The 15,783-nt window shown below is 38.2% G+C and overlaps 1 protein-coding gene across 2 annotated transcripts in view; it reads right to left on the bottom strand.

Annotated features, from left to right (window-relative positions):
- Positions 1-15,783, bottom strand: part of GALNTL6 (polypeptide N-acetylgalactosaminyltransferase like 6) — a 1,464,604-nt gene that overhangs the window by 63,922 nt on the left and 1,384,899 nt on the right. For both annotated transcript variants that reach the window (XM_074275446.1, XM_074275447.1), the window contains one exon: positions 1,372-1,593. In XM_074275446.1, coding sequence (XP_074131547.1) covers positions 1,372-1,593 — 222 coding nt within the window. The remainder of the gene's footprint in view (positions 1-1,371; positions 1,594-15,783) is intronic.

Raw genomic sequence — 15,783 nt, 5'->3', positions numbered from 1 at the left:
ACATGTATAATATATAAACATATTATGTGTGTGTATAGGAACTAGCATGATTCAGTTCACCCAAGTTCCTTATCAGGAAGCCAAACCAAACAGAAATATCTCTAGGAGGGAAAGATCAGCTTAGAAAGTGAACTTTCCATTGCTGAGTATTAAGAGGGAATACATCTTTTGCTTTCCCTTTCCAGGGCAACTTGATAAGAAAGTGGTCTTGTTGAGCCTGAACAACGAAGGATGATGTCATGGCATAACCTACATGCCAATAATACCAGAATTTCCATAACACTTACAGATTTTAAGTTTAACACTTTAAAACACTTTTCATAACTCACAATATATTATAAAATAGATCATATTATCTCGATTTAACAGATCAGGAAACTGAGACAGGGAGAGATTTTTTTTTTAAGTGACTAGCTCAGTGTTATACAAGTATAAAGTATCTGAGGAAGAATTTAAACAAAATTATCTTAATTTAACACATCAGCAAACTGAGGCAGGAAGAGATTTTTTAAAGTGACTAGCTCAAGGTCACACAAATATAAAGTGCATGAGGAAGAATTTAAACAGAAGTATTTCCATTTAACAGATCAGGAAACTGAGGCACGGAGAGTTTTTTTTTTAAGTGACTAGCTCAGTGTTATACAAGTATAAAGTGTCTGAGGAAGAATTTAAACAGAAGTATTTCCATTTTACAGATCAGGAAACTGAGGCACAGAGTTTTTTTTTTTTTTTTTAAGTGACAAGCTTAGAGTCACATGAGTATGAAGTGTCTGAGGAAGAATTCAAACTCATGTCTTCCTCACTCCAAATCCTGTGCTTTATCTAAACAACATTTAGCTACTTTATTATAGATCCTTCCTTTGGTTACAAACATCTGAGTAAGATTTTAATATCCATATGCCTTAGTTTCTTCATTTGTAAAAAGAGGGAGTTGAATTAGATGGCCTCTGAGGTCTCTTCCAGCTGTATATCTATGCTTCTGTGGCTCTCCTATTTACTTCAAGGATCTGTCATTTCACTGGAATTGATCATCCCTCCAAAATATGGATGATGATTTCACTTTTTGGCTTAGGTGTTCTGCCTAGAATTATAAGATCATAGCTCTCAACATGGGAGGATCTCAGGATATCTGCTCCAACCTCCTCATTTTGCAGGAGGTCTCACATGGAGCCATCAGCAGCCTCCTACTTGATTTTAAAAACAACAAGATGGGCAAACATGGGAGATTTGTCTGTCATTCATCTGAGATAGTGTTAGTCTTGGGTAGAGACAGGGGCTTGGACTACATGACCTCTGGAATCCTTCATGTTCTGTTAGTCTAGGAAAGATGCGCCGAGCAGCAGCAAAAGCTGTGCTCAGTGTGTGCCTTACCTCCCCCCAGGCAGCTGGTGGGGGCTCCACTGGGGGGTAGTACTTGGGGACGTCCCAGGCCACGGCCGCCATGAACCACTTGAAGTCCTTGCACTTGAGGTGTTTCCGGAGCTCCTTCTGGGCAGAGATGTCACCAGTGGAAAGATGTCTATACTCAGGTCGTCGCTGGTAAATGTACTCAGCAAATTCATCCATCCAGGTCTCTGCCACACGTTTTAGGTTCTGTGGAGCAGAAAAGAAGCCTGTCAGTCCTTCAGCAACCCATGATCTGACTGGGGCCCTGGGAAAATTAGAAAGAAAAAGGAAAGGAAGCTTGACAATCTCAGCCAGCTTTCGGTAGATGATATATTGAGGGAAATGATGATTTCTCTTTCATATTAAATTTGGGGAGACCCCAGCCATTTTTTCTTGTCCTATTTCTTTAGACTCTCAAGGACAGGGCTGATGGAAGATAGGATTAACGTTCTCCTCATGCTGGGTGCTACTCCATCCTACTAGTGCAGATTTGAGGAATGGGTGGGAAAGATATAGATTCTTTGTCTAGACTGCCCAAGGCTGGGGGCAGCCTGGATAGTACTCTAAGAGTGACATCATGTCACTCTCAGCCTCTCTCTGCAGTGAGCCTTTCATTCATTTTTTACTAATCATAGTTGATTGCCATTCTTAGTAACAGCCCTCTTCATGAGCCCCCCCCCCCCCATGGGAACCCTTGACATTCAAGAGTGTTTATCGCTGATCATTTATCAAAAATGCTGGCATTATTAATAAAATAATTAAATTGCTTAGAAATTGTGTCTCAAATTTTTAAAAACATCATCATATGAAAGATTTAAATCTATTGCATCATAAGACAGCATAATCAAGTTATGATCTTGTATAATTTGAGGGTAATAGTAATAAGGATAATATCTTGGACATAAAGAACTCTGGTCTCAGGAAGATTTGGATGCAAGTTCCACCACTGCCATATAATAGCTAGGTGATCCTAGACAAGTCATTACTTTACATGCTTTGGACAATTCTCGAAGACTGTAAACTGCAGACGGGGTGTATAGGAAGAGGGAGCTCTGAGTGATGGAAGATCAGTGAAATCACAGATCTGGTCCAAAGAGGGAAAATGTCTCGTAATAATAGCTTTTAAGGTTTGCAAAGAACTTCATTCAAATTAGGGTGTGTAACTGCCATGGGAGAATTCATTAATCCCAGTTAGGAAAGCTCATGATAATGTCCATTTGGAAGCCCTTTGTGATATTCCTGTTAGTGTACAATTGTAAAAGTCTGACTTTCTACATGGATTTAAAGTAGCTGACTTTGGAGGAAGAGTTCTTTTTGGCCCCCAAATTGCTTAAACATTTCCAGCAAACAGACAGGAAACTGGGAAAGCAGGGCTACAAATAAACTCCATCTCTCTCCCTCTAGGTACATAAAACATCTAGGCATTACTAATATATTCAGAATATTAGATTCTGACACCTCATTATGTACAGTACCAATGCCCATAAGGGGTTCAATCATTTATTGCAAAGCAAGGTAGGACTTGAGAAGATTACAAAGCAATCAGTCTTTGTTTCTAGGGATGTTTGTATCCAGGATGGTGTGGGGAAGCTTGAGGCAAGGGAAGGAAGCAGCTTGTTATAGCAGAAAGACCGAGCTGGGATTCAGGAGACTAATTCCTGCCTCTAACTAGATGTCTAACCTTGGGCAAGATACCTCCCAAGGCAGCCTGTTGGTGCAGTGAGGAGATTACTAGACTCTTAGGCACAAAAAACCAAGTTCAAATTCTGTTTCAGGTACTTATTAGCTATGTGATCTTGGCCAAGTCATTTAACTTCTTTTGGACTTTATTCTTCATCTATAAAATGAACAGGCTGGACCAGATGTTCTCTATGGTCCCTTATGGCTCCAAGTCTATAATCTGATCCGATGAATTCACTCACTTGGGTGTAATTTCCTCATCTGTAAAATAAGAGGGTTGAACGAAATTGGATCCATTCTCCGAGAGCTCCTTCTCCCTTCTTTTTTCATTTCACCTCATCTAAATACTCTTTGCCTCTCTCTCTCCATCCCTGTCTCATAAGAAGAGGTGGCCCTACTCCTCGCCAGGGCAAACTCTGCTCCTAATAAAAATGATCCCATTTCATCTTGCCTCTTCCAGATGATCCCTCCCTCTGTCATTCCCTTTCTCTCACTTTCAAGCTTTCCCTGTCTATTGATTGCTCCCTTCTTGATTACAAAAAAGCCCATTCCTTTATCCTCAAAAAAACCTCTCCTAATCCTTCCATCCCATTATTGTCCTATATTGCCTTTGCCTTTTGTAGCAAAACTCTTTGAGAAAACTGACTATAAGAGATGTTTCCACTTCTCTTCTTATTCATTTCTCTACCATCCAACTTCTGTCTTTTTCCTTCCAACAAAACTGATCTTTCCAAAGTTACCAATAATCCAATCACCACATCTAAAGGTCTTATCTCAATCTTAATTCTTTATGACCTCTGTAGTTCTTGGACACTTTTGATTATTTTCTTTTCCTTGAATTTCTTCATTCTAGGTTTTTGTGGTACCTCTCCTGGTTTTCTTACTTTTTATCTGCTTCTTCTCAGTCATGTCCACTAATTATGGCTGGCACACAGGATTCTCTCCTGGACCATCTTCTTCTCATCTTTCTTTATACTGCATCACTTGATGACTTCATTAGTGTTCATGGATCAAATTGTCATCTCTATGCTGATGATTCTTGTATCTACTTATCCCACCCTAGCTTTTCTGCTGATTGCCAGATCTGCATTTCATCTCAAACTTCATGTTCAGTAGGTATCTTAAATTCTACATGTCCAAAATGATTGGGAGTGCTAATTCTGATGAATAATAGGGATATCAAGAATCTTGGAGGATGGGGGTGCTTTTCCTGTGGAGGATTTATGGAAAGACATGGGTGAGAGACACACAAGATGAGACTGTGTGAATGGGTTGCCATGTGTACCACTGAAGGAAATACCTACATTAGGGAGATCAGTCATTTAATCATAAGCATTTATTAAGTACTTGGTATATGTCAGGCACTGTGGTAAGTGCTAGTGATAGAGAAAGGACAGCTGACAATTGTAGCACAAATCTATTCAAGTCTTGAAAAACAATACTGAAAATTGAAGGGATATCTGTATGTTGGGGAATGACTAAACAAGCTGTGACATATGAATGTGAGAGAATACTATTGTACTGTAAAAAATGACGAGCTTGATGATCTTAAAAAAAAGATGGATAGGCTTGCATGAAATAATGAAGAGTGAAATGAGCCGAACCAAGAGAATGTTATATAGAATAATGGCAATATAGTTTTTAAAACATCTCTAGTGAATAAATAATTTTGATTATTATAAAGACCCAAATTAACTGCAAAGGACCTATGAAAATACTATCTGCATTTAGAGAAAGAACTGATAAATAGAAGCATATAATATGATGATTTTACATGTATTTGTATGTATGTGTGTATATCTATATACATATGCACACACATACATATTTGGGGTGAAAAAAGAGAAAAAAAGAAATTTACATGATAACTTTATTGTATATTTAAAAGGAATAATAAGCACTGGCCCTAAAATCAGGAGGAACTGAGTTCAAATCCAGCCTCAAATACTTTACATTTACTAGCTGTGTGACCCTAGGCAAGTCACTTAATCCCAATTGCCTCACACACATACACAAAAAGGAATAGCAAATTGTATATGATAGATTTGCAGTTTCATGTGTGATTTTTTATTATACTACATTTTGGAAATACTTGTTTTATTCCATAGATTTAAACAAAATAAAGAAAAAAATGTTAAAGAGAAAGAGAAACAACACACATATTTATATATATGTACAGTTCTTTAAGGTTTACAAAGAGATTTCTTTATAACAACTGGTGAGGTAGGCAGTGTTCATATTATTATTTACATTTTCTAGAAGAGGACCTAAAGTCTAAGGGAGTTGGAAGCGTTTTGTTAAAAGCCACATAGCTAGTAAAAATTACAGTTAGAATTTTAGCCTAGATTTCTGGATCTTAAAAACAGGGTTATTTTTATTGATATCACTCTGTTTTCTGTTCTTTACATTGACAATAGAAATTTCACTGATCACCAAGAACAAGGCATATGTTGGTGCTAGATTGGTAAATAAACTCCCTTGCTCAAGAAGCTCTAGTAGCTCCCTATTGCCTTTAGAATCAAATATAAAGTCTCTTGGAATTTAAACCCTTCCCAAACTGAGTCTAATCTACCTTGTTTGACGTGACTCCCTTTTACCTACTCTGGTCAAATCAACTAACATTTATTAAGGACTTCCTGTGTGTCAGGTATTGTGATAAGCATTCCAGACCAATCAAAGTAGTCTTCTCATTGTTCTCACAGTTCAACACAATACAATGCTCTTTTTACTGTTTTTATACTTTTTGTCTAGTCTATGTCTCATGTCTAGAATGCACTTACTTTTCCTTTCCTCCCTCACCTCAGAATCCTAAATTTTCTTCAAAGTTCAGCTTATGGAGCACTTTATATTTGAGATCATTGATGATTGGCTCATTTATTAGGATGCCCCCAGATGTATGTGTTATTTTCCTGCCAGAATGTAAGCACTTTTAGGATGGGGATTTTATTTTATTTTTTGTCTTTGTATTTCCAGCCTGATACAGCATCCAACATATATCAAGCATTAATCAATGCAATACTCTCACTTGTGTCTTCCATCAAGAGTCCATCTCCCTCCAATGGCATCTTCCCCTTCTGTTACACTGAAGACCTCACAGGACCCTTCCTTTGTGGTGGTTGTTATGACCTCTTACTGGACAAATGGATGGGCACTCTGAGATTACTGTCTGAAAGAGACAGTGTAAGAGGAAAAAAGAATTGCTCTAGGAATCAGAATCCTGAGTTTGGATTTCTTCTTCCTCACTTTGTGACTGGGGGCTAGGAATGGGCTGAGGATGGAATTTACTTTATTTTGGGTTTTAGTTTTTGCATCTGTAAAATAATAGGTATTTAACTGAATAAATTTAAAGTCCCTAGAGTTCTAAGACCATAAAAGGAGAGAATGCCATAGGAATTTTTATAATTTTATTCCTTTTCTCTCTAATCCTCCTATGTACCTAACAGGGGGAATTCTATCTAAGGCATGGAACTTTGTTGCTGCCTATTTCCATGTCTCTTTCTACCCTTACAGGTGCTTCTTTTCCCATGGAAAGATTTTCCTCTTTGGTTGTGGATGTAAAACTAGAGGTGAGTTCTGTGAGAGCAGCCATTGAATATTGGAAGGAATGCAAAGGTGGTTGGAAAACAGAAGGTAATCATGATGTCTTAGTTCCACCTTTCTTAAATAGTCATTGTGGGACCCACATGAATGTTTGTGACTGTGTAGAGAAGAGAGGTTCGTAGGATCATAAGTTTATAAACCAGAAGTTGAAAAAACACCCTTTTTATGTCCCAGACACTGTGCTAAGAGATTTTTAAAAATATGATCTAATTTGATCATCATAACAACCCTGGGAGCTAAGTGCTATTATTATCCTCATTTTTTACTCTAGGAAACATAGATTAAGTGACTTGCCCAGGACCACATGGTTAGTGAGCATCTGAACCTACATTTGAACTCATGTCTTGCTGACTCCAGGTTTAGTACTCCATCCATCTTGTAATCTGCTCCCTCAACTAGGAGTGATCTGTGTTCAACCCTCTCATTTTACAGATGAGGACACTGAGGTCTAGAGAAGTCAAGTTACTTATCCAAGACAGCAAGCATCAGGGTGATTGATTTGAACTCAGGACCTTTGATCCCAGAGGTAGTTGTGTTTTTTTGTTTTTTTTTTTCTCCATTGTACTAAAGTGCCTTCCCATTCAGAAGGGATTTTCTTAGTTTTTGGTTTAAGTTAAGTGTTTGTTAATTTATGATTGTTAAAGTTTCTCTACAAATGAATGCTAGTCTAGAGGATGCAATGTTGAGAGCAGTAAGAGTAGATTCTTTCTAGTACAGTCTGACATCTGAATGATGGAGCACATCTGAATTAGCTTGTCTCTGGTTCCTGTTTCTGGAAGACTTTGGTGCGGGGGAAGTTGAGGACTCTGGGAGTTTGAAGATCCCATCAGCAGAGCACAAAGTCTGGCAGAAGCTTCAGATGTGAGCCCAGTGATGTATAAGCACCTGTCTGATCTTATCATTCCTTCCTCCATTCAATAAACTCCAGTAGCTCCAGATTGCCTCCAGGATCGAAATAATTACCTCTTTTTCATTTTTAAAACTCTTTATAAACTGGCCCCATACCACTTCTTAAGTATCTTTATATCTTACTCCCCTCAGATGATCCTGTAATCCAGACATTTTCACTGTCTGCAACTCGTAGATAGTCCTGGAATTTTCTCCTTCATTTCTATCTTCTGACTTCCTTTAAGTTAGTCATTTAGCCAGTCAGCCAGCCAGCCAGCCAGCCAGTCTATCTATTTATCTGTCTCTTCCTTCCTTCTCTCTCTTTTTCTTCTTTCTTTCTCTTTTTCTTTTCTCTTTTTTCTTTCCTTCCTTCTCTCTTTCTTTTTCTTTCTTTCTCTTTTTCTTCTCTCTTTTCTTCTTTCCTTCCTTCATTTCTTTCCTTTCTTCCCTCCTTCTCCCTTCCTTCCTTCATTCCTTCCTCCCTTCGTTCCTTCCTCCCTCCCTTCCTTCCTTCTTTCCTCCCTTCCTTCCTTCTTCTCTCTCTCTGTCTCTGTCAATAATAAATTAGGTTTATTAATAGCATGTAAGGGTTGAGAAAGAAGGGGTACCCAAGCCCCTTTTGTGAACTACCAGTTACATACCAATGAAATTAGTTTCTTTTCCCAAAATTGTCCGGTTGCAGTTCTGCAACTTCAAAGTTTTCTATTTTAGACCATTTCCAGCAATAAGCATGGAATATCTGTGTCCCTATTACTTCTTTCCCAAATTTGTGGTAAGTTTTTATAAGTTCATTAGTTTGCCATAACTATTATTCTTCCATTATATCCATTTTAGAATGAATCACAAATTTCTATGAACCTGTACCTAACTCAAAGACCAAAAAATTACCAAGGATTCACACAATTCCATACACTCATCCACATTCATTCAAGTTCCAATCAATTGAATCATTAACCAACTGCTATTTCTTTTTAACGCATAAAATACACCCTTCTAAATTCAGCACTAATGGTCTTTGTATTCTATTGTCCAGACTTCATGATCTACAGCTCTCAAAATCTTTAGTCACAAACCCATAGGGACTGGCTTCCACCCATGCTCACCAATATCAAAAGAATATCCCACTGTTCCTTTCTAGTTTGGGACAGGATTAATTGACAACCACAAGCTGTTTCAACACAGGTGTGCCATTGTTTTTTTGTTTTCTTTAGAGTCTATCAACAACACAATACTTACTGAAATATAGGTTTTCTGATCTAAGATTCTTTCTTTCTTTTTTTTTTCTACACTGGGTTGCCTCAGCTTCCTTCAAGTCTGTAACTTCTGTAAAAAATCTTTCCTAGTCCCCTAAACTGTTTCCTCTATAATTATTTTCAATTCTCTCTCCCTCTTCTTCTCCCTCCCTCCCTTCTCCCTCTTTTCCTCTCTCTCCTTCCCTCCCTCTCCTTTTCCCTCTCTCTCTTCCTCTCCCTCTCTCCCTCCCTCCTCTCTTTCCTCTCTCTTTTCCCTTCTGTTTCTCCCCCATCTCCCTCTCTGTTTCTTTCTCTTCTCTCCCCCCTCTTAGTTTTCTTTGTATGTTGTCCTTCCCATCCGATCATAAATCCCTTGAAAGCATGATGTTTTACTTTGCTTTTGTTTCCTCACTTAGCATAGTCCTTGGATATAGTAAGCACATAATAAATGCTTGCTGGCTTGAATTGACTCAAAAATAAGCAAACAATTCTAAGTCTGCTGTTTAAGCATCACTCCAGCCACGTTCAGATAGGCTCATCACCAGAAAACTGGCCAGCGAGTGATTTTGCCTTCATGACCTGGACACATGTTATAGTGAGAGGGAAAGTGTGCAGTGGAAAAATAAATCAAGCCCTGATTCTGAAGATAAAGGATCAAGGTTCAAATCTTGCCTCTGATTCTCACTAACTCTTTGGGCAAAGCATTCAACCTTCCCAGGCCTCTGTTTCTTCATCTAAGATGGAAAAATGAGAAAGTGAGTTGATTTGTAGGGCCATCAAGATTTTAGCTTTTTGTCTGTGATCAACAAACTCATGAAACTTATCTATTAAAACAAGGAAGGGTTGAGATCTGTACTTGGAGGCGGGGAATAGCCACATTGACAAAATTAGAGATCCTTGACATATGGAGGAAACATATTTTCAAGGCAAGACAATGAACAAGATTTCTTCTCATGATACCTACCAACTCTGAAACTCTCTATTAGCTCCTAATAAATACTGATGGTTTGATTGATGATTGATTATACTGACTCTACATATAAAAATCAGGAAGAAAATCTCATTTTATTTTCCTGCCCTTTGTTTCATTCTAAGTAAATTTATATAGGGATAACTGTTGCAATGAAGAAATATAATAAACAGATAACTCTCAATTAGCTGTAGCAACAGGATACCAGAATAGAACGGATAATTAAAATCCACAGATAATGGCACACCTCATTTTTAGCAGCGGTTTCAATCTTTTCTCTCCTGAACTGCTGCTATCAATTAAAATGGAAAGATTTAAATGTTAACTGCTTTATTTGCTCCGTTTTGAGTAAACAAATTAAGGGTAGGAAGGAGAAAAGGTTAGCAATGGACTCTGGAAGCCAGTTCTAAGTAATTAGAGGGAAAAGTCTCTCAAAAATTCTGACTGATAGTTAGAAAAGTTGGTTACTAAAAGCATAACAATACTTTGCCTAGGAAAGTAAGTATGGAGGAACGAATGTTGGGTTTTTTTTATAAATGGTATGAGATTACTTCCCAGCTGTGATATGTACACTAATTATATTATATTCTAATTATATACACATATATATTACAGATATTTTCTAATTATAAAGAAGTAGACTAACACTGCAAAAAAAGCAAGACTGCCCGTTGTCCCCAAAAGAATGCTCTGGCAGATTTGCTTTTGAAATTCATTTGAAAATCTCACGCCTGGATTTTATCCCTTTGTATTATACAGATAGCTGAACAAATCTAAAATTCTAAAAGTTGAAAAAAAAAAAAAAAGAGTCCTTTTAGACCAAGGTGGTGAGGTAGGGAATGATGGCTAGACACTTCTGAAAGTCAAGATAAGATTTGCTTTGCATTTCTGAAATACATACATTAATGACCCCCAAGTATACTCAGAATTCCATTAAGATGACTTGACCCCTTTCCCCAGCTTTTGAGTAGATGGGTCTAATTCTCTCCCGGTCTATCTGGCAGGTACTAGGTGACCCTGGAGCTAATGTGTTTGACATTTGAAAACAAAAAACCTCTCCACAAATGACAGTGAAAATTGAAAGGGAAACTGACCAGATTCGTCTCAGATGAAATAGCTTAAAAATAATAAATTCTAGCCTGATAGAATTTGGAAAAGAAAACATTTCAGTTTTTACTTTCCGGTAAATATATATATATATTAATATTTATATATATATATAAATACATATATATATATTTTTTTAAAAAGACATGAAATTGGAGATTTGTTTTCTTGATAAAACTTAGTAATCCTGAAGACAAAATCACATTTAAGAATAGATCAAGCCTTTTAATATTCTGTAATTTGTGATTGGTTTGGTTGCTCCCATAAGCTTGATAAGCTTGATGACATAATAGAATTTTATTAGTTGTTAGAGACATGGCGAAGTTGCTTAGGATTCCATAGCTAGATAATGTTCCTGAGGCAGGATTTGAATCCAGGTTTTTCTGATTCTAACTATTATTATCCTCATTTTACAGTTGAAGAAACTGAGGCAAGCAGAATTTAAGCAATTTTCCCAACATCACACAGCTAGCAAAAGTTTGAGGAAGAATTTTAAACTCAGGGCTTGTAGACACTAGGATCAGCATTCTACCTCCTGTATCGCCTAGCAGTCTCAAAGGTGTGATGGTAGAAATTGGATGCTGATTTTAGTAAAGAAAAATGTAGGGACTGAAAGCCAATGTTAGAGTCAGTTATTGAGATAGTGCAAACAGTACAATGTAAGTTGAAGGAAAGAGAAAAGTAGTTAACATGGGAATCGGTTTTATGATGCGTAAGAGAATATCAGGAAACCGGGGACTTGGCTGATTTATATATTCAATAGTCCAGTGAGTCTGTGTGATTAAAAGGGGAAAAAGAGCTGGGAGTTGAGAGGAGGGAGGGAGTGTGTGAGGGAAGGAGATCCAGTGTGACTGAATGTCTGCAGACCAGAAGGCATAGTCAAACTTGTGGAGGTAGCAGGGGAGCAAGGCTGTCATGGGTCTCAGCTTTCCCTTCTCTCCAAGAAGTAATACTATAATTGGGGAGTCAATATGAAAAAGTCTCACCAAATTCTATATCCAAATGGCAAGTGTTTGAGCTTCCTGTTGTCTTCACAAAGGAGGAAAGTATGTGAAAGGGGGCATAAACAGGACCCAGAATGTGGGCATGAGGGACCTCAGCATGTCAAAGGTCTTTGATAGTACAGACAATTCCCATGGAAACAGCTAACTAGCCCTCCACTCGATACCATAGTTATAGTAGCAAGAGAGATGGAGACCTTAAAGGGGAATTTCAGAGGCTTATTTTTAATCTTATGGAGCAGCAAACTTGCCCAGAATTACTGTGTTCTTAATTGTGTTGTCCACTTAGAGACCAATAGAACAATAATAATATGCTAATTGATATCAACTTTGGTGTTCATGGACAAGTAATGTAATTTGGAGACTGCATCTCTGGGTACAAAGTAGGCATTCCACTGTAGGCAAGATAAGGCATGCTAAAGTCCATGCTTTTGGTGAAGAACTGCAGGGAATGCAGTGTGCCAGCACATCTATGATGAGGTTTAGATTGGGGGAGATCAGATGCCATAAGTGGAAAATTAGCAAATAGGAGTCAGACAGAATCCCCAAATCCCCACAGTGCTGCTCTTAGAACCATAGTTTCTTTTTGTAACCTGTAGTAACAACAGTAACCCAGGTTCAATGTCACTAGTTGGTAGAGGCTTTGTTAATTTTGGGGATGGAAAATAGAGCAACAACATTCTTTGGGTCCTACTGAAGGGAATGGGGGAAAGCCTTACTTCTTAGCATGGGAGAAAAGACCCTGAATATACCCTGGCAGAAAAAAAGACAATAGTATTTATTTTCTTGGGAAGAAGAAGAGAAAACCTGGAGAAAGAGGGGAAAAAAACCTGAGAATGTCTCATTTGTGAAGAGATAATACAGAAGCAGATAAAGATCAAGGCCTGTAAAAAATGATGATAGGAAACATCCTGGAAAAAACACTAGGAAAATTAGAGAAAAAACAGGAGCAAAAGGGAAAAGGGAATCTAAAGCTCTAGACATTCCATTCTATTAGCAGTTAAGCTTCCTCTCTATGTACAGCCTGCCCTCAAAGAATTTATTAAGTACTTATTGAAGTAGCACAGTGCTTCTAGCACCAACCCCATAGTCAGAAAGACTTGAGTTCAAATGCAACCTCAGACACTGATTAGCTTTGTATGACTCTGGACCAGTCACTTAATTCTGTTTATCTCAGTTTCCTCATCTGTAAAATAAGATGGAGAAGGAAATGACAAATCACTTCAGTACCTTTGCCAAGGAAATGCAGACTGGGGTCATGAAGAGGGACACAAAAATGTAATTTTGGGCCTATGTCTGTAAGACAGGGGTTCTTTCCATTTTACTGCTAGTACCCTGGTGTCCTGATTTCTCAAGAGTTTTGCTCTCCATACTACTCTTTTATACCACTTTTATAATTCAGGAGCCAAGGACTTTATTCTGGGAAGAACTTAAAGATTAGGCATAAGGAAAAACATCCAAAATGGCAGCAATGTGTGTTTTAATTCTATATTGGAACATTGTAAAAATACAGTTGGCCATTTGTTGATAACCATTTAATCACAGCTGATGAAGATACTCTCTACTTACCTGCATAGTATTAAAGCAGTGTCTTTTGCTTGAACATAGGTAGTTGTGACCACATGTGTATAACCATTAAAGTCCTATTGGGAAGTTGAAAATAATTCAAAGACAGAATTCTTCCATACTAAACTTTTGTCTGATCTACTTAGGGAGAATAAAAGTCATTTGAGTGTTTCTAATTCTCATTTGAGTTGACTACCCATTGGTGGAGGTACTAATGGACAACAAGGCAAGAATGTAAAAAGAAAAAAAAAAGCATTAGCTAGAGAAACAGGAAATATAATGGTACTTGAAACAGGATAATCCACCTTGAAGCAAAGAAAAGTTGTATAAATATAGAGATGAATAGGTCCATCCTAACATTTAAAGCCGCCTATTATCTGGAACAAATCTTACTGTCCAGTCTCATTACATCAACCCTGAAGTCAAACCAAACGGGTCTATATGTTTTTTGAAAGGATTTCCACCTCAACACATTTAGCCCTGCTAGTTATGTGGCTGTAGGGGCTTCTCTGTTCCTCTCTACTTGTCTAAAATTGTATTTCAAAGTTTAGCACAGTGCCTGTCACATAGGAAATTCCTTATTGTTGACTGATTGACCAACTGACATAGTCCTAAGTTTGCCTTGAATCTTTACTTGATTACCTTGCCCTACAATGATCTTCCTTACTCTGAATTGCTATTCACTTTTCCCATTTATTCTTTGCTGTCCTTTGTCTTTTGTACTGTGTATTGCAGTTGTCTTTTATGTGATAGTGTCCTTTTTTAAAAATCATGGCTGAATGCTCCTATGTGGCAAGGCAAGTGCTTTGTATTTTCCACATCAGCCCTTAGCAAAGTGCTTTGCATCTAATAGGACAGATTCCATACAAGTGCAAAATAGCTTGATGCTATGGGCAGCGTATAGATTGGGACCACCAATTACAACCCATCTCCAGTTTTGCAGAGGACATTGAAAAAGAGACAGGTTAGGTGATTTGCTCATGATCACACAATCAATATATTTCTTTGGCAGGCTCTGAATCCAGGTCTTCTTGATTCCAAGTCCAGTACTCTCTTCATTGCACCATGCTCCTGTCTTATAGAAGCTATTGGTATAGACCAATGGACTAAAGAGGAAGAAGGAGGATTCATATTGGAGATCAAACCTTCTACTTGCTCTTTTACTAAAAAGGAGTGGGGAGAAGTATTTCAACAGGATCAGTACTAGAAAATGCTGGGGGTCTAATCTTCAAATTGATGGGTATTTGGTGGAGATGGGAGGATAAGCTGAGAAAAGCTCAGAGGATTATCAGTGGTAAATGAAGCCCCTGTAGTCTAGGGTTTCTGGGCGTTCTGCCCATTGCATCCTGTTCCGTGTTCTAACTGCCATATCCCTGAGAAAGGTGGTCAGAAACATGGTGGGTGTTTCCTGGCTGTCTGTGGTGGTGGTGGGAAGATCTGTGGTCAGTTCACAGAATCCTTCAAGGCTTGACACAGATAATCAAAGGAGAAGTGAATGATGATGACTGACTGGCACGACCAATTCAGCCAGGGGGCTGCATATCTGAAATTCACCTAAGCTCACTCTCCCGACTCAGGAGCAGCACCTGGGATGTGATAAAAGTTTTGCTAGGAAAGTGCTCATTCTGCCTACAGAAAAGCTTGCCACATTCACAGCGGTCCTACATGGAGGGACTGTAAATGAACCAGTTCTGTGTTTTTGGAATCTGTTTATTCTCATTTGGTTAGTGGGGCTCTGTAGTCACTACCCAAACCATGAAAAAGGGAAATTTGTCTTACTGAAGGAGTCAGCAGTGCAATTTAGCAGTCACCAGGGAAAGCTGGGGCATGATTAGGAGCAATGAGTTAATGCTCCACATTAACATCTGACTTCTGAGAGAAAATAAGCAAATACAGAAATTATGCCCCTGTCTACTTGTCTAGGTTTCAATCTGGAAAAGTGGGGGTTGGGAGTTCGATACTACCCAAAGTAATTCCAGGAGATCATGGCCTACGGAGTCTTCCCCAGGTGGATAGATAGTTTGGAACTTTGTGTTATGTGAGGAGCATAGGGAAGCATTGTCTTTTCTGGCATTTATGGGAATATGGCTAGAGGACTATGAAAGATTTCTTCCTTTCTAAAATTGGCAGCTACATAGATTTTATCTGACATAATCTATCCAATGAATAATTGTGATCATCCACTTGGATCATTAATAACTTCTACTCTTCCATCACTCCTTAAACAAAATAAGGTTATTGTGTAGGATTTGAGTTCAAATCTTGTTTCAGACACTTGTAGCTCTGGGAAAGTGACTTAATCCTATTAGTTTTATCCCCTTAGCTATAAAATGAGCTGGAGAAGGAACTGGCA

Source organism: Sminthopsis crassicaudata, chromosome 6 (genome assembly GCF_048593235.1).
Source record: "Sminthopsis crassicaudata isolate SCR6 chromosome 6, ASM4859323v1, whole genome shotgun sequence".
Lineage (NCBI taxonomy): Eukaryota > Metazoa > Chordata > Mammalia > Dasyuromorphia > Dasyuridae > Sminthopsis > Sminthopsis crassicaudata.
Note: the sequence above shows the minus strand (reverse complement) of the source record. Positions and strands in the feature narration are given on the sequence as shown.